A 19,049-nucleotide genomic window follows, 5' to 3' on the forward strand; every position below is an offset into this window, starting at 1 on the left:
ACCACCATGCTGTAACTTAAGAGCTGCAAGAGAAGCAGGGATCGCTATTTTTTCCCCTATGCTATTTAAACGCAGACACAAAACAACCAATCACATATTTTTTTCCAATCACATCTTGGTCACTTTCATACGAGGTCCCAGATATGTATATATTTATAGCTGTGTAACCCCAGTCTCAGCAGTTAGAGGGTTTTGAGTTGGGTTTCTTTCTCCACACCCACACATCATCGTGCACAGATGGGCAAGCAACAGCTTCGGCCTGAAGATCTTGGACGTTTGCCACATCTTCACCTTAAACTCAAACTCAGCCAATGAACTCACGTCCTGCTTCTTCTTATTCCTATTTTTATGATGATGTCACATCCATGTTTTTGGAAATATGCCCATTCCTGTACACAAAGATGATACATATATAGACATGGATCGTTTACAAATATGAACAGCCAGGACAAAACATTAGATATAAGCAAAAAAAAAAAAGAAACTGACCTTGTAAATGTGAACACAGCCTCTGAGAGCATGTGTCATGATGCAAATCACAACATCCCAAACTATTTGAGAACTCTTTGAGAAGCATGTAGGTCTAAAGGTCAATGGCTTGAGCAAGTTTTATCTAAGATCTAGATCTTTCCGAGCAGACTTTCCACCTGGATTCCTATAGCACTACACCCTGCGGTAGCACAGACTACGATTTTCTCCATAATGGCTCTTTCCCTATTCCCTGTTTGTTTGTCAGATACAGGAGAATACGATGCTCTCTAACAGAACACTCCACATTTGCCTTCGAATTGCAGCGACAACAGCTCTCCATCCGTGAAGAGAACCCTGTCAGGTACCACCACAGCGGAATATGTAACAAACCATAACACAATCACAGAGCATCTTCATACTCAACACCTCTAATGAAACGGAAGACGCACATCAAGGCTCGTCTTAGACGTTAGACACGTACAGGAGGATTCACAGTCTTCCCCAGCTGTTATGCCGAACCTGCATGAATAAGTAGGTTAATTCAAAATGCCTCACAGTGAGTCTCTATTGAGGGTGTTTTAAATAAAGCTTTCTGACCCCTGGATCCTTTTTAGGTCATAGTGAAATTAAACATTTTAAGGATCTTCATAGATTCACAGAATACTATGTCTTGATATTTAAGAGTAAGCTTTCTGTATGTCTCTGCCAAAAACATTAAAAACAGAGCTCACATTTTCTAATTAGCTAATTAGATTCTTTTTTTATAGTTTATTATAAATTTATTATATAGATTAATTATTTATATATTTAGATATTTAGTATAAAGTCAGAGATTATGAACCCTTGTCAAATATACATACTGTATATATGTCACGTAGGGCAACGCCCCCTCTCGTGGCTGCCACTCTGGGTTCCCTCGTGTCTGTGTTCCGTGCCTGTTTACCCTGCCCCGCTCGTTGTCTCTGAGATTCCCTGACTGTCCGCCACGCCCCTGTCATAATCGTCCCCACCTGTTCCTAGTTTAGTTCAGTGTTCATATAGTCCCTGTATTTCCCCAGTCTGGTGGTCGGTTGTTTTGGATGTCTGACCGTTTATGTGTTTCTCAGTTTCGTGTTGCCCTGCTGTCGTTTGTTGCTTTCCGTATCGTTATGCCCCTGTACCTGTCCAACCTTGATGGCTCTCCTGTTATGACCCCTGCTTGCCACTACGATGACGATTATGGAATGCCCTGCAATAAATCTCGCTCTTCTCAGCGATTGTGTCCGTCTCCTCGCTCCGTGGCGCGAGCCACGTTACAATATACACGTTCTTCATATGTAATATGTGGGTTAGGGTTAGTATCTATCAGATTAAGACAAAGAGACATGGTTACACACACACAACTGAATCCACAAATAGCTCCCTTAAAATCAGAGTGACTTGACTATACAGATTAGACAAATTTTCTTATCATAGAGACTTTTTTCTACAAAATGCCTTTGCTGCTTTGACTTCACATGTCTCCCAGCCGGGGGGACGCTGTTCGACTTTATCTTAGTATCAGTGACCAAGCAGGGCACTTAAGAGAAGTCAAATGTCATGGCCTTTGAAGTAAACTTTGGAATGAGCAAAGCCTTGCAGGTTCTGAAGATAGGTCTGGAGACTGCCTTCATGAGAAGATAACAGAGCTGTGTGTTCACGTGGAGCGAGCAGAGCATCATGGGACAAACCAGGTGGTACTTAAGTAGAGCACAAGAGGAATCAGTCACACAGAAACCCCTCCAAATACTGTCAACCTGTTTCATGGATGTTCTCACCATTGGTTGACTTGCCAATAAAACTGTGTGTGGAATGTGAAGAAGTAGAATATGCGGTGTAAGGCATACCGTCTGTAAATCCACAAAGTGCAGGTTTGTGTAGTTCATCATGCCTTGTCTTTTATCTTTTGGTAACAAACTGTTTAAGGGTACGAGAGAACAAACAGCAAACAAACAAACAGTTCAAACCGATGTTCATGCAGATGTCTCCAGGTGTGGGGGAGTCCGAGTGCAACCGTGAGCTTGTCTTTTGCCTAAAGTGCCCCTTTCTACTTTAATTGCTTCAATCATCAATCATTTGAGCTCAACAAGGACTGCGTGCCCAGGCAGCACATGAAGCCGGAGGGTGTGTGTGTGTGTGTGTGTGTGTGTGTGTGTGTATAAATAGCTCTTACGTCTGCATCCATTACTGAAGTGAAATCAACATAGAAAAAACAAACAGCAGCTTGCTTGAAATAATTTGATACTCAACCATTTCCCCACAATGGTAAGATCAATTTACCCCAAATCACATCATCTCAATTAGAAAGGAAAAGCCTAAAATGCTACAACTGCAGTTTCAGCAACTTAGGAAGCTAAATAAATAAACAAAGTGTCATTTCCAACCAGCATGCACAGAGCTTAGAACTCATGAAGATGGGGAATATGTGATAAGACCGGACTATTGCAAGACCAGCTAAATTCCAGTGACAAGCCTCTAGGAGATTATCTCACTTCTTGTGAATTTTGCTTCCCAAACCTTAAGCTTTTTATTAAGTCTACTGAATATTCTTTTCCGTAATTACGTATTCTAAATGTCAATAAATGTCAGTGTTAAAGGTGTTAGCATGTTCAGCTGGGTGCAGATGGTTCTTGTGCTCTCCGGTTCGTTATCAGGACACAGATGCAGGAAGCCTCCTAAGAGCTTCCTGTGTGAAGGATCCACCACCCTAGCCACTCACACTCTGCCCTTTGCTGCAAGGTTAGTGTTTGAAGTATGAAACACAACCACCGCCTCAAGATCAAGCCTAGAACAGCTATGGGGTGGTTCATATGTTCAAAACTGCCCACCAGTGAGAAACACAGAACTCAGTATCTCTCATTGTGCTGCATACATCAAAACATTAAAGCACCAATCAGAATCATTGGCCTTTAGCATTTTATAGTATTTCATCTGGTGCTGTATAGCAACTGTCCTGGCCAAAGCCCTTTCTGACAGAAATGTTCACAAAAACGACTCTCCCACAACCCAAAGAAACCCAAAACGCTGCTGTTGGTTTCATGTGTTTATGTGAGGTCCCACATAGATATCTGAACATGGTGGATGTATTAACAGTACTGTGGGGTGACAGTTGCACATAAAGGTGTTTTCTTTATCTCAGGATTAGCTGGAATCAAGATAAATGTGGTTATGTAACACCTGAAATCTGGGAGGTGACTTTAGCCAATCACCAGCCACATTTAACCATAAATAACGTTCTCAACAACTCACTGATGTTAAACTCCCAAAGCAATTATCAATGTAGACAAAATGCAACCTGGTTTGAGTATGCATACACTATTTCTTTGCAAACACTGCATTGAAATCATTTTTTATTAAAAAAAAATAATTCTACCAGAATCACTGAAACCTTCATTGCTATTTGTTGTTCTCATGTAAAGGATACAGCTGTTTCACCTTCAAAACATTACATCCAGGATGTCCTAGCAAAGTAATTAATCAGTTATGTAAATTGACCTTTTTAAACGACGACTGTGCACAATGTCAAAGACTCAAGAAATGAGTCTGACCTTCTGTTATGGAGTGGCATTCATCCTTCTGAATGTGACACGGGTCCGTTAACGTTTCTCCGATGATCACGAGCAAGAGAGATTAGGTCAGTAAAGATGAAATGTCTTTTTATTTAGATCACAATTCAACCGAGTGCTTCCATAACAGGAACGCTTTACAATATTGCCTGAATGCGGCAGTTTAATGGAATGAGTGTGCTCCGTGCTCTGGTGGAAGACCTGTCAAAGCAGACAGGTCTCCCCACAGAGCCTAACAGCTAGTTTTGTATGGCAACCAGGCATCCGCAGAACACCCACACTTCTAGGTCTCTTGTCAAGTCTTGGTGCCAACGCCAGTTAACAGAGGGGCGTTAAAATAAATCCCGAAAACAGAGGATAAAAACTCCAACAGGCAGGACTACGGAACGACAGGTCAGCAAAGCCACCCCGAGACAGCGCAGGGGTGAGACAGCGCAGGGGTGAGACAGCACAGGGCTGAGACTGCGCAGGGGTGAACTGAAAACACAACAGCTTCACTTCTCCAGCCGATATGCTCACACCATCAAACCAAACCAAAAAGGATAAGGGCCATTCCTTTATATACCAGCAAACGTGGTGAGGCATAAAACGTGATTCCCATAATCACTCCTCTCTGCTCAGCACATGTAGTGGCGAGTGTGGGTGTCCGTCTCTCTTCTCCTCTAATGTGGCAACACACCACCCTAACGAGACTGTAAAACTTTACACCACACCGCACTCACCAATCCAGATTCTTCCATCGCAGGTTGCTATGGGCACCAGACACAACAACTCCCTAGCTACAGGCTGAACAAGTCCCAGCTGTTTTGAACAAAAACAAATATTAATGTAAGCTATTTTAACCCAGCTGTCAGTTTTGCATAGCGAAATTGTTTCTACTTGAATGGCGTCCCAAGAACATTACATTTCTCCTTTCCCAAAATGCATCACCCGTCGAGTTCCTGCAGTGATTGGCTCTGTGTTAGATGAATAGGGACTTTGTGTAGCCAAGGGCAAAGAACTGACGTCTCGCAGTGACAGGACTGATGTATACCATCTAAAGAAATTCACGTAAGTTTGGCAGTGAAGGAGTTTTCCTACATAAATGTTATTCCATGTAATTGATGCTTTAGTACAGTGGTAATCAGAGATCATCTATAATTCATCCAGAGATCTGCAGACCTGTTCTGCAAGGCACAGAAAGAGTGTGGGTGATGATGGCTTCTCGGAGAACATAGGAAATCCAGCCAGAAAAACGATGGCACGAATGCAACCCACAGACAAGTGTTCTTTAATACGGCTCCTAAACGGATGAGACCAGGGGAGGTTTAGACATTAGGAAAAAGCCACAAAGCTGCACTGTAAAATAACAATTTGCAACATGACACAGCTGTTCCCTGTGTGAGGGGTTCTGGAACCAATAACACACAAAGGGCTATCTTCAAATGTGCTGCCACCTTTTACATATGACTGAAGTCATTACGGCTTCCAAATCTCCTCCCAGGGCCTCTGAGAAGAGCTGCTGGATTTGTGGAGGGCAGCCGCACACACACGCCGCACACGCACAGCCACACACAGGTGCTGTATCACGTTCGGATTGTTGAAATGAACAATTTCCCTCCGGTCCGGACCTCCGTTTCCCGCCCCAGCGTGCTCTTGCGTTTCAGCTTCTGTGGTCGGGGGTGAGGTGGGGAACATGTCAGATATCCAGCGAAGAGGGAAAGAGAGAAAAACACGCCTCATGAAGAACATCTCATCTACATCTCTCCGCCACAGCTACGAGTGCTCCTAATGGACGCGAGAGGCTCATTCCACCGAGAGAGTTAGCCGAGGAGAGTAACTCTATTTAAATGTTTACCTCAGGACTCCTTCCAGACAGGGAATTGTTCTAGTTTGGTATTGCGCCACGTCAGCCTCCACAGACACCACGTACCCCAGAGGGGGTCGTTCTTCTGGAGCTGAGATCTTACTGACGTCAACGCTGCCCAGGTAACACCGCTGCTACCCGGGCCTGTGCTGCTAGCGTGACCCGGTTTGACCCGGTCTCCTGGAACACAGCACGGAGCTGCAGGCTCGCCCGAGCTGTCCGCGGGGGGGCTCGCTGCCGATGCTCGCTGAGATCTGATTTCGGTGGTCTAAGATTAGCCTGCGTACACACAGGAAGAGAGCCCATCTCTGCAAGCAGGACACAGACAAACAGCTAGATGGGAAGAAGAATCCTGGTGCATGTTTATTATTATGCTCTTGCATTCTCGGGCATGAAGACCTACGTGCTGTGACTGTACATTCAGTCATGAAGCTCCTTCATTTTGGCCCACAGAGAATAGCACTGCAATTTGTGCTAAACTATTTTTAAGCACTAATTTATATAATTGATTCTGAGAATAGATCAGATCAGACCTTTTTTTATCCACTGAGCATCACACATGATCTTAAAAACTCTCTTGCAATGTCACAGATGGAACAAAGTGGTGAAGTAATGGTAATGTGTTTAATAATGTACTGGAGCATAATATAAACGATCCATTCTGTGTTGTGATGCACCAAAGAAAAGATCAAATAAGTCAATAAATACATAAAGACAAAAAAAAAAACTCAAGAGGAAATGCATTTTTCTAAATGTAATATTGCATTCAAACATATGTGCTATTGATAGGAGAGGGGTTATGGAAGAGATTCATTAGAACTGGCAGGTCTAACTCCAGAACCTTGGATATATGGAATCACTACTGGTCCTAAATCTGAGCGCAGAGGGGCGGAGCTTCATCACCCACTTAAGGTAAACCAATCACATTTATCAGTTCACACCACAACACAGCTAATTGTATTCCAAGTGCCCAGGGCCAGGCCAGTCTGATAATTCACAAACAGCTATGAAAACTGAACCGAGAATGCAGTGCAAGGCACGGCTAAAGGCAACACGCTCTGGCTCACAGGCGATTAGGAGACACCTGTGGATAATTAATGCAAGCCTCTTCTCTAAATGATTGCTTTGGTGGAGACAGCAGCTCTACACCACTCAGGCGGAGAGAGAACATTACATTCTTCATGAAACAGTGGAGTCCTTCTTGTCCAAGACTTCACTAAGTTTTTACATGTGTAATTTTCAGAGAGAGAGAGTGTGTGTGTGACAGAGAGAGAGAGAGAGAGAGAGAGAGAGAGACAGAGAGAGAGACAGAGGTAGTAAAATTTTGCTGTGAAAGTGGAATATTGAAACCAAGGCTGTCCCAGTGACAGGCTGTTTAGAGCTGTTGCCCCTAAATTGGTGGACTGACTCCATAAGATCCCAGGAATGACAACATCAAATTCAGTTCAGAACAGCACAGTTCTATGAGCAGGAAAAACACAAACTCTCAAGACTCTGGCAGAAGATCTGAGGGAAAAAAATCATCTTTCTTCACCCACTGGGTGGATGAGACTTTTTTATTTAATATTTGTACATACATGACACCGGTTGTTCAATTCTATTTTGAAAGCAACTTTATATGGGGATCTGCTGCCACCTAGTGGACATCAAGTAAACGTGCCATTTTATTTCTAACGTTACTGCTGGAAGAAACCTATGTATGTACTGACATAGAAAACTTTCCGATTCATGCAGCTTTAGATGTTAACTTTGCCTCTTTATACACATGTTTATACACATGTTTAAGTTAAAGTTCTCTGCAATATTTAAATGTGGACACATTAAAAAAATTTGTTTATCTTCAGTGTTTATATGTGGGCCATGAAACATCCAAATTAAAACCAACATTCACACCTTTCACTTGCTTTATTTCATGGGGACAAAAATTCAACACCCTTCAACAAAAACAAGGACATGCTGTAAAATATTTCACACTATTAAAACAATCTAACTGTGACGGGCAGTGTGAGCAACTAAAAAGGAAGCGATCACGCCAAGTCTCAGGGAAAGAGGATGGTTTAATAGAAAGTGCGCAAACCAAAAACCCGTGACATAGATCCAGATTAAGGAAATAATAACCAGCAGTCAACTGGTACAAAGACAAGACATATATAGACGAACAAACGACCCTCAGGTGAGACGGATCACGGGTCCCGCCCACCTGAGGGACGAACATCACGTGACCAAAAACAGGACCGCTGCCGCTGTAACCGGGGGCGACCGGCAGGGGGCCCCCCCACAACGTGACACTAACTTTATTTTACATTTGTTCAGACATGCAGGGGAAGTGCAAAACATTTACTGGTATTCTTAGTATATTTGTATTTATTTGTATTATACATTTGTTGTCTCTGCCAGGTCAATAGTTTTTATGTCACCCAAATAGTTTAGCCTATTAGTACTAGTAAAAAGATTTAAGAGAAAGCCAAGAACATATAGAAGTCAGTCTGGGTGGTCCCATGTGTTGAATAAAACACAATAAAATATATTACATTACATTATAAATGAAATGGTGTAAATGTTTTGGATCATTGTCCAATTGCAATGTGAAGTGTCAATTAGTGAATTCTGAGGCACTGGGTTGGATCTGCAAGTCAGGACTCATCACTACACTTTACACACTACACACAGGTGAGTTCACTACACACAGGTGAGCTCACTACACACAGGTGAGCTCACTACACACAGGTGAGCTCACTACACACAGGTGAGTTCACTACACACAGGTGAGCTCACTACACACAGGTGAGTTCACTACACACAGGTGAGCTCACTACACAGGTGAGCAGTTAACTATCTCTGCTTTCCTTCACTCCAGCCCTCTCCCCTCTTCTGTTCAGGTGTTTTTATGTTAAGACTGTGATGTGATCCTGAGCAATGTATAGTAAGGTCACGGACACCATGAACAGCACTATTGTTCAGAATAGTCATAATACATATGCACTGTATTAAATAAATGACATAACAGCCAAATGAATGTTTAGTTATGATTTTATCGTTTACATATTTGGTGTTATTCACAAAGTCACAGGAGTGAAATGGTTAGCATACATTTTGTAGTGATAAAACTCTGTTCAGACAGTGCAATCTGTGTCAGTATATTAATGCGTTTATGAGCATTTGCTTAAAGAATGTGTGATTTTATTTGTCAACAGTCAGACTAACTGCTTATAACTAGGGGCCATTGCCACTATGGAACTCAACACGAAAATATAATTTTAATAGATTTCCACAGAGACACTCAGATTACTCAACTCAGCTTAAGATGTATTTGTTCGCAATAGTTCTATGTTGTGAAATGTACGGAGTCTAAACAATTGTAATGGAAATACAGACTATTTAGTTTAGAAAAAAACAAACTTAACTAATTTACACCTGTGTGTTTAAATACAGTTGTAACAACAATAATAAAGATAATCACTTGTTACTGATACAATACTGATGACCAAATATGGATATTATGAAGTCCTCACATGCAACATATTGTCATAATTCAAGTAAACATTTTTTTCATTTATTGATATTGCTGGCATGTAAGCATTTATAAGTCATTCATATATACATTTTGAAAAGACTGCTCCACATTGGGCTGCTTTGCTTTCTTTTTTGCTTTAAATGACCCAAAGGCGAAGAAGGCAGCCATGATGGCGCCTGTGAGCGTGAGAGCTAGAAGGACATAGAGCGTCACCTCAGCGTCTGGAGCAGACACCTCCAAACCCAGGAAACGCAGCACCATGTATTCAGGCAGAGGAGCTGATGTGGGAGGCGTACCTGTTCCTGTCATGGAAGAGCACACCTCAGAGAACGGCCTCGTAACCTTTTTACATTCTTTGATTATTTGTTAATGCTCTGAAGCAGAGCCGGAGTGGCTAATCTGGAGATTCGGGAGGATTTCCGATGGGCCGGCTCATGTCAGTCTCTAGTTTGGGCCGATTGGGAGGGAAAAATAATTTTGGGCCGGATTTGGGCATGAAACTCCAGGGCTGAAAAAGTGTCCCACTCCGGCCCTGCTCTGAAGTATAATGTTTGCGAAAGCTTACAAAGGTTGGTCGGGTGTGATATTAATGTGACATGTTTCTGAATAAGACTGTAAATGTTACAATGACACAGGCGATTACCTTCTGGATCAGGGATTTGACAATCGTGGGGTCCGTGAATCGGGTCCGGGAAGCCGTTGCAGTTGACAATGGTAGCATAATATGTGGCAGATCGTTTAGGAATACGTGGTAGAGAAGGATCTGAGCGATTTACGTAGAAGAGGCCAAACTTCTCAGCAAAACCTGTGGCCCACTCCAAATTATCCATCAAAGTCCAGGCTGCATAGCCACGTATATCCACTCCATCAAGCAAATATGCTAAAATATAAATGTGGCATTTTTAGTGTTATAAAAGTGATTTTTTTTGTCTATGTAGTTGTACGTCATAGTGCAAATGACCATCTGTAGGCAATGAAAACAGATGTGAAAACCCTGAAAATGATTTTATCCATGACCAACATGCTTTCCCAAAGTTTATTATTCACGTTTATGAAGTGATGTTTGTTGTACCTTTCAGAGCCTGATTGATGTAATTTTCATAGTAGTGAATCCTGTGGATGTCATTGAGATTCATGTCTCCTCTCTCAGAGATGCCATTTTCAGTGATATAAATCATCGGATTTCCATACTCTTCCTTGATAAAGTTCAAGATAGTTCTGAACCAAGGTGGAGTCACCTTCAACCAGGCAGATCCAGAGTCCAGCCATGAACGGTCATGAATGGTTCCCACACCCCTACATAAGTGCAAGCAGATGTAAGTGAAAGGTTTTACTGGCTTTACTGGGCAACCATTAGAAGAACACGATTAGTTACCTGTCTGCATCGTAGTGTTGGAGGTTCTTGTAGTCCATGTTGAAAGCTAAGACAGTGGTGTAATGATTGAACCCAAAGTAATCATAGGTTCCATTTATCCTTTTCACCTCCTCGGGGGTAAACTCTGGAAGTCTATAAAGATGTTACTTCAGCATGACATTTGAGCCTCCCCTACCTAGACGAAGACAAGTGAAACGTGCGTTACCGTGATCTGGGTAGACCAGCAGCCAAGCTTCTTTCTCTGATCCTGGTCTTCATCACCTTACTGTAATCTCCATTAAAGATAGGATGAGCAAACCAGCCAATCTGAAACTGTGTTTCAACGGTAGTTCAGGTGTCAGATTTTATTTTCAAACATATTCATAGAATTAAGCCATAGGAACTCGTGCTCATTCTTACTTCCACATGGCGTCTGGCTGCATCAATGTCCTCTTGTTTGTAAGGGTTTCTAGGCAAAGCCCATTCTGAGCTTATGGTGATACCCACAATTCCACCTTGTTTGGCACGGTACTTGTCATTGTACAGGTGCCATGCCTCAGCATGGGCCTTTATGAGGTTGTGGCCTACATTATACGGTGCTGTGCCTGGCCGCAAACTTACACCTGAACAGAAATTAAACACCTTTGCTGACTCCATCATTCATACCAACCCGAGTCCATAATGAAGCTCTTTAATTATTACCATACCTGGTGCAGCAGTGCCGTAGCCATGCCCAATATTTGCAACATTATAGGGCTCATTAATGGTGATCCAAAACTTCACTTTTTCTCCTAGATTACTAAAGACAACGTCAGCATAGTCTCTGAACCTTTCAACAACTGTATCATTCTCCCAACCGCCAACATCTTGCAATGCTTGAGGAAGGTCCCAGTGATACAACGTTACCTGTTAGCATGGAGTTAAAAACATGAATAAAACAAAAGACTTTGGGATCCCCACTTTCCGTCTTTTGTCCTGTTTGCCAAGAAAAATACATCTTCACTTTTACAATTTAAAAATAACATAATAAGGATATACACTTTACATCATAACCCCTTGATATTTAATTCCGAAGCTTATACATTGCAAATAAGACACATAGAGAACATAAACATCTCTGGTCAGATTTGACTTACTATGCTTAAAAGTAATAACCTGGAGAAAAAAATCACTGGATTATATAATTAAAGCAATTATTGTATACTTCTGTATAATCTTCAGGGCAGTGACCAACACACTCTTGCTGTTACAGAACTTTAACTCCCAAGTGAGTTAAACCAAAGAGCAAAGAGAAGGATTTTTTATTTGTGTCCTTCAAAGATGTATTTGGTTCGTCTTGAGGAGATTTTGCTCACCTGAGGCTTGATGTTGGCTTCCAGAAGTGCATCTATCAGGCGGTGATAATAGTTCAGTCCTGCCTGGTTGATATTTCTTGTAGTTCCATCGGGCATAATTCTTGGCCATGATATGGAGAAACGATAATGGTTGACCCTGAGTCTTCTGAGTGTGTCAACGTCCTCTTTGATTTTGTGGTAGCTATCGCAAGCCACGTCTCCAGTGTCATCATTTCCCACTCTAAGTGGTGTGTGTGCAAATCTGTCCCAGATGCTTAAACCTTTTCCATCTGATCTCCAGCCTCCCTCGATCTAAAATTTGCAAATGTGATAAAACAAAAAAATTAAGAGTTTCCCAAGCAAAACAAAACAACACCTCCCCCCCCCAAAAACGTATATACAGTATATAATAGCTAAGATATTATTGACCTGATAAGATGCTGTGGCTACACTCCATACAAATCCTTTACAGAAAAAACCATACAATGGCTTCTCTTCCTCTGGTAGTGGAAAACCATTGTCTCTTATGACACCATAGTAATAGTGAGCACTGCGTTTCGGAGTCCTTGGGCGATCTGGGTGTGTGAAGTCCACGTGGTGAAGTCCAAAGCTAACACTGTAGCCACTGAGCCACTCAAAAGCATCCATGAGAGACCAAGCAGTGTAACCTTTAAGTCGTACTCCATCCAGGTTGTGTGCTATTAAAAGAAAGCACAATGTTTTAAACATGAAATACTTTTTTCCCAATCCATATTGTCATCATGGAATTTACCCTTAACAACATTACCACACCTTTCAGAGCCTCGTCAATATAGGTCTTCAGGAAGAATATTCTGTCCGTGTCATCGTCAGCTGTGCCAGTGTTTGTGGCCACTCCGTTCTCTGTTATGTAAATTTCTGGGTCGCCGTACTCTTCCTTTATCCAGTTAAGAAGTCTCCTCAGTCCCCAGGCTGCCGCCCTCATCTCCTTTATTGCTGTGTCTTGAGAGTCTCCCACATTCTTCACGCCAATATCCTGATCGTGCTCATAGGACTTAGGAGAGAGCCTAGAAGTCACGTGGCGAACCATTCTAGTGGTGTAGGCGTTAATGCAGAAGACATCAGCAGTGCCTTGGATATAAGCTTTCTCCTCCTCGGTGAAAGATGGCAGCCTGGACTCCGGGGAGCCTTGAAGAGCACTCTTGTTACCCACCTGCCACTTCATGGCATCAGGATAATCTCCATTTTTAAAGATGGGATGGGCGAACCATCCAAGCTGGAACTGTAGGGCTCTGTCTGCTGCTTCCACCTCTCGTGGGACGTTTACATCTAGAGGTTCAAACCAGTCAGCATTCAGACTAATGGACACCAGCCCATTCTGTGTCTTTCTGTATTTCTGATCATACGTGTGGTATGCTCTAGCATGAGCCTTTAAGAGGTTATGTGTTATCCTGTAAGGAGTGTCGGCGGGTTTCTTTATATTGGGGGGAAGAATCCCAAGTCCATGGCCAAACCAGGCAATCGTATGCGGTTGGTTGAAGGTCATCCAAAACTTTACTCTGTCTCCAAACGTTTCATAGCAGAAGTCACAGTAGTCATTGAAAATGTCAATCATATCTATGTTGTCCCATCCGTTGTTGTCTTGAAGAGCCTGCGGTAGATCCCAGTGGTGGAGCGTCACCATTGGTGTAATGTTATATGCTATGAGCCGATCTATGAGTCGGTTGTAATAATCAACTCCCTTCTTGTTTAAAGAAGACCTGAAACCATTGGGGAATATTCTAGGCCAGGATAAAGAGAACCTATATGCCTTCACTTTCAGGGCCCTCAACATGTAGAGATCTTCTTCAATTTTATTATAGCTATCACAAGCCACATCACCATTGTCGTTGTTTTGGATTGTACCTGGCTTGTGGGTGAAAGTGTCCCATATACTAGATCCCTTCCCATCAGCATTCCAGCCACCTTCGATTTGGTATGCTGAGGTCGAAACACCCCATTGGAATCCCTCTGGAAATGTTCCATAGTGATAAAGTTTCTTCTGAAATTTGGACTGAGGCGAAAACTTCTCCCATACAACTTTTGATTTTGAGGGAACTTCAGATGGTGGCAGATGGGGGCGTCTTGAACTCTCTTCTTCACTGCCAGATATTTGTCTAAAAGGAATTGCTCTCGTTTCCTCAAAGCCGTTTCTTTCAATGACTTGTGAGATATAGTAGGCCGAAGCTTTTGGGGTCCTGGGTCTATTGGAATTCTCAAAGTTTACAAAATGCAGACCAAACCTTTCACTGTATCCTTGAGGACCCTCAAAACCATCTAAAAGGGACTGTATTGTGAACCTCTGAACAGCAACACTGTCCAACTTGATGGCTGTTTTAACACATTAAAAAATTCAGATTGTTTAAAAAGACCAAGGTATATTTGAGCATGCAGTTTCAGTCAGTGCTTAATTTGTAAATCAAACGATGCCGGAATGCAAACAACGGATAACATAAAATGTTACCGGATCGAGGCAGACAGTTACCGGAATGCACGCTTCAAAATTAAAGAGTTCCCGGATCCTGTTCCGGCAGAACTCTATATATCTAATGTTATATATTTATTATAGCTATCTAATGTTTGCTCATTTCCCCACATAATGGTATTAATGACCTTAATTAATAATTACCTTTCATTGCCTCGTTGATGTAAGCCTTTAGGAAGTCTATGCGCTGAGTGTCATTTAGCAGATCACTACTGTACTCTGTTGGTACCCCATTCCCAGTGATGTAAATGGGTACACTGGTGACCGATAAGTACTCTGCAGCGATGTAGTTCACTAGTCTACGAAGTCCCCATGGCACAGACTGGATTTGGCTCGATGCTGTGGTGGGCCAGTCTGGGTCAATGTGAGCTTGTAAGTCTCCAATGCTGTCAGGTCCAGGGGTGCAGCTACCCCGAGTATAGCTGACAAGGCATGTGGTGTGGTGGCTTAACCCGAAGAAATCAGCCGTGCCCCTGATCCTCTGTGTCTCGGCTGGTGTAAAGGCTGGGACTCTGGCCACCTCTTTGCTACAGTCGGTATTCTTTTGATCAACCTGTCTTTTCAGCAGTGCTGGATAATCTCCATTCACAAATATGGGATGAGCGAACGCTCCCAGCCTGAAGCTCAGGTAACGTTCTGCTGCCTCTACGTCCTGGGAACTGGCGCCGTTCTTTGGTTCAGCCCATTCTGAGCTCAGAGCAATGCCCACTTTCCCTCCCTGTTGCTTTCTGTACTTGTCATTGTAGACATGCCAGGCCTCCGCGTGCGCCTTTAGCATGTTGTGTGTCACCTGAGAGGAAAAGAACAGGTGGGTCGATTGTTGTCATGAATTTAAAATGCTTAGAATGGTACTTTGTTAGGCCAATTTAACAAACTTACTTGGTAAGAAGCTACAATAGGGTCCTTGATACCTGGGGGGTGTTCCCCTGTACCATACCCATAGTTGCTAACCACCCAGGGACTGCTGAAGGTGTTCCATGTCTTCACTCTGTCTCCAAATTTAGAGAAGCAGTAGTCTGCAAAGTCTTTGAAAGCCCCCACAATGGAGTCGTTGGTCCATCCTCCACGGTCCTGTAGGGCTTGCGGCAGGTCCCAGTGATGCAGGGTGACTGTAGGCTCTACTCCTGACTGTAGGAGCGCATCAATCAGCTTGTCATAATATTGTGTCCCTTTTTCAGTCAGACTTTCCTTCTGACCAGTGGGGAAAATGCGAGCCCAAGAAATGGAGAACTGATAATGAGGTGCAAGCAGGCCCCTAAGCAGATACACATCATAGTCTACTTTGTTGTAGCTGTCACATGCCAGATCAGCAGTCTCGTTACCAAAGACACGACCCTCGTGGCCAAAACGGTCCCAGACCGTCTCCCCCTTTCCATGTTCGGACCAGCCACCCTCCACTTGGAATGCCTCAGTAGAGACGGCCCACTGAAACCCATCTGGGAATGAGCCATTCAGGAAAGCATCTCTTTCAGATGGGCTCTGAGTTCTGAATTTCTCCCAGACCTTCTGGTAAGCGAGTGCAGATGTACTTTTCTCCTCCACACCAGAGAGTGTGTTGTCACTCAGCATGCTGCATGGTTTAAGGAATAATATTTGCATGAAATATTCAAAAAGATTACACCAGCATCAAATGAAATACCGATAAATGAATCAGTATTTAAAATAAATGTCTTTTTTTTTACCTTTTGTCTCCTTGATCAAATTCCAGTAACAGCTGAGTTACATCACAGCCAACAATGTAAATCTCAGTGCTTTTTAAGGCTGAAAATTATAATAAAATAAATTTTAAACCTCTTTCTCCCTCTCCCTCGCTCTATATCTCTAACACACACACACACACACACACACACACACACACACCAAATGCTTGTAAATGTTATAAAACTGAATTTTGGCACTTAAAAACCCATGAGCTATCTTAATATACATTGGATATTACATTGTATATAGTGTACATTGTATAGTCCCATGGGGAGAACAGAGTCATAGATGTTTCATTACTTTTAACCATATAAAATTAAATGTTTTGAGACCTTTGGAGCATTAAAGAGAAAAAAACACTTGATGAACCCCCACCTCCTCCCAGTTTATGATCCATATCTTCTCTTGATTTGTTTAAATGGTATAGTATCACGCAAGTGCAAATTGTTTTGATTGTTGATTACATAAAACACTAAACCATATCATTATGGGATACATGACAACAATTACCTTCAAGGGCACTGATGAGAGGTTGAAAACTGTCTTCAGCACAATTCTCAATACTTATCTGATATATGAGAATGTGTTGCAGACCAATCATCCTCTGGAAATAAGAAAGCAAAAGTGATATACTTAAAATTTTAAGAGAACAGGTAGCATTAAAATAAAATTCCTGAGTGTAAAGAATAAAAACAAGCTCTCAAAAATTATAAAAATTGCTGGGAAGGTTATTGGTAAGGTGCAGACTCCCCTGTGTCATATATTTGACAGGGCTGTGCTTAGAAAGGCCAAAGGTATAAGTAGAGATAGCTCACACCCACTGCACTCAGAGTTTCAGTTACTTCCATCTGGCCGTCGATTTAGGGTGCCAAAGGCAAGCCGGAACATATATAAAAACTCTTTTGTACCTCATGCTGTGCTGGCATTGAATGCCAACTGATTGTGTCTGGGTAGATTGTTCTTGATGTATTGTGACTGTATTTTTATTTATTGTGATTTTACTTTTATTGATATATGGTTATTGTTTCCTTAGTTGGTTGTACTATCTGATTATCGCGGTTGGTAGGATCCTAGTAACTGTTGCACTGCATTGTGTGTGCCCCCCCCCCCCCCCCCCCTTTTTTTTTTTTTTGGTACGTTGTTATTTGTACATTTCTTGAGAAGCCAAAGGCAAATTTCCACTTCGGTGGACAATAAAGTAAAAGTAAAGTAAAGTAAAGTAAAGTAAATTCTGAAAACTGACACATTGGAATTACCTGAACTTCTGTTAGCTCCTCTCTGAGATTTGTCATTGTGCAGGTATAGTCCACGTGAACAGACAAGAAATCTATATATTTCTGAAAAAAAGAAGGCAATTCAGATTAACATGTTTATACCATAAATATTGACTTATGATACTTGCAAACCTTTACCATATTCATTAGTCCTGTTTGGTAAAGACTGGAAATCTCACTGGCTCTGATTCCAAGGGAAATATAGCCACCTAAAAATCACACATATATCTATTAGGCTTGCACTGCATTACATTTTCATTCTAATTATACTAAAACTGAGATATTATTTAAATCCCTGGTAAACGACAAAGTTAATCTCGTAATTCAGAATGTAACCTTGGGGTAAGGCAAGTTGTGTACATCCACACATCTTACCAATATGCGTGCGATGGTAGAGTTGATAGACATTTATATGGACCTGGAGGACATTTTGAAATTGTGACGAATCTTTGAGCTCATGTACGTGACTAAAAGTGATGTACGTGTCAGCCAAATCTCCAAATGTAGAGAAAACAAATGACGCGTAGGTCTCAAACATCTTCCCCAACACGGGGTTCTCCCAGCCCCCGTATCTGATGCGAACGGGCTCTGGTATTGTGGAACCATTAAGTTCCAGCAGCGGTTGGATGCCTGCCCCTTTCAGGTGCTTCAGGAGGTTCCTGTAGCAGGTCACTGTCTCCTCGTGGGGATGATGAAGATCATCTATGGGAAGGATGTTCAACCAAGACAAAGGAACTTTGAAATGGGTCACTCCTCTCCTCCCAAGGTACTGGAAGTAGTTCTTGGACTGTGATGGTAGAGGATCTCTGCAGAGGAAGGCATCATCTGAATCTGAAGGTGTCTCTAGAGGCAAAATTAGTCTGGCAGAAGGGTTTCTTTTCAAATCCTTCACAAGGCGATTGGTTAAAGGACCTGCTAGGAGCATGAAGTTCTGTGGATGTTCTCCATGAATACAGACCCAGTAGAAACTCCACAGGCAGAATAAGAGAATTCTGCCCAAGTCCTTCATTTTTGCCATAGAAATGTTTCAGGAGACTCCTCTCAGAGTCATTTATACACACACTAGCCAAATGGAGTGATTATCAATTGCAGAATCATATAAGTCAGCTAGATATGACATGAATATTTTTTTATTGCAGCCAGTCTGATAACAGCAGAAAGACTCTGAACTCAGATAAGTGAAAATTGGCCATAAAGACTGATAACATTTTACCCAAATTTACATGCATGAAATGTGATCAGTCTATATTTTCATTTATTGTCATTTTACAAAGTGTATACATTAATCAAAATGAACCATATTCATCTCATTTAATCAAGCAATATTGTTAAGGTTTTAGAAAATAATTTTTCACTGTATCTTTCAAGAGACTGAAAAAGCAGTCATTTAACATGCACTATATATCTTATCAAATTTCCCCAAAAGTATATCCATAAAGATATACCAGAGTGGCACAAACTATTAGAA

At 42.0% G+C, this 19,049-nt stretch overlaps 1 protein-coding gene across 1 annotated transcript; it reads right to left on the reverse strand.

Annotated features, from left to right (window-relative positions):
- Positions 1-6,009: 6,009 nt before the first annotated feature.
- Positions 6,010-18,590, reverse strand: LOC143511687 (lactase/phlorizin hydrolase-like). Its single transcript, XM_077001261.1, has 18 exons — positions 17,957-18,590; positions 17,720-17,790; positions 17,564-17,644; positions 16,818-16,911; positions 16,289-16,367; positions 15,486-16,176; positions 14,751-15,396; positions 12,896-14,452; positions 12,533-12,801; positions 12,125-12,415; positions 11,477-11,675; positions 11,190-11,392; positions 10,996-11,102; positions 10,791-10,922; positions 10,488-10,711; positions 10,059-10,295; positions 9,524-9,717; positions 6,010-6,180 (listed from the first exon to the last, which is right to left on the reverse strand). The coding sequence occupies exons 1-18, from the start codon at positions 18,588-18,590 to the stop codon at positions 6,010-6,012; spliced, it is 5,880 nt and encodes a 1,959-aa protein (XP_076857376.1).
- Positions 18,591-19,049: the final 459 nt, after the last annotated feature.

Source organism: Brachyhypopomus gauderio, chromosome 4 (genome assembly GCF_052324685.1).
Source record: "Brachyhypopomus gauderio isolate BG-103 chromosome 4, BGAUD_0.2, whole genome shotgun sequence".
NCBI classification, from domain to species: domain Eukaryota; kingdom Metazoa; phylum Chordata; class Actinopteri; order Gymnotiformes; family Hypopomidae; genus Brachyhypopomus; species Brachyhypopomus gauderio.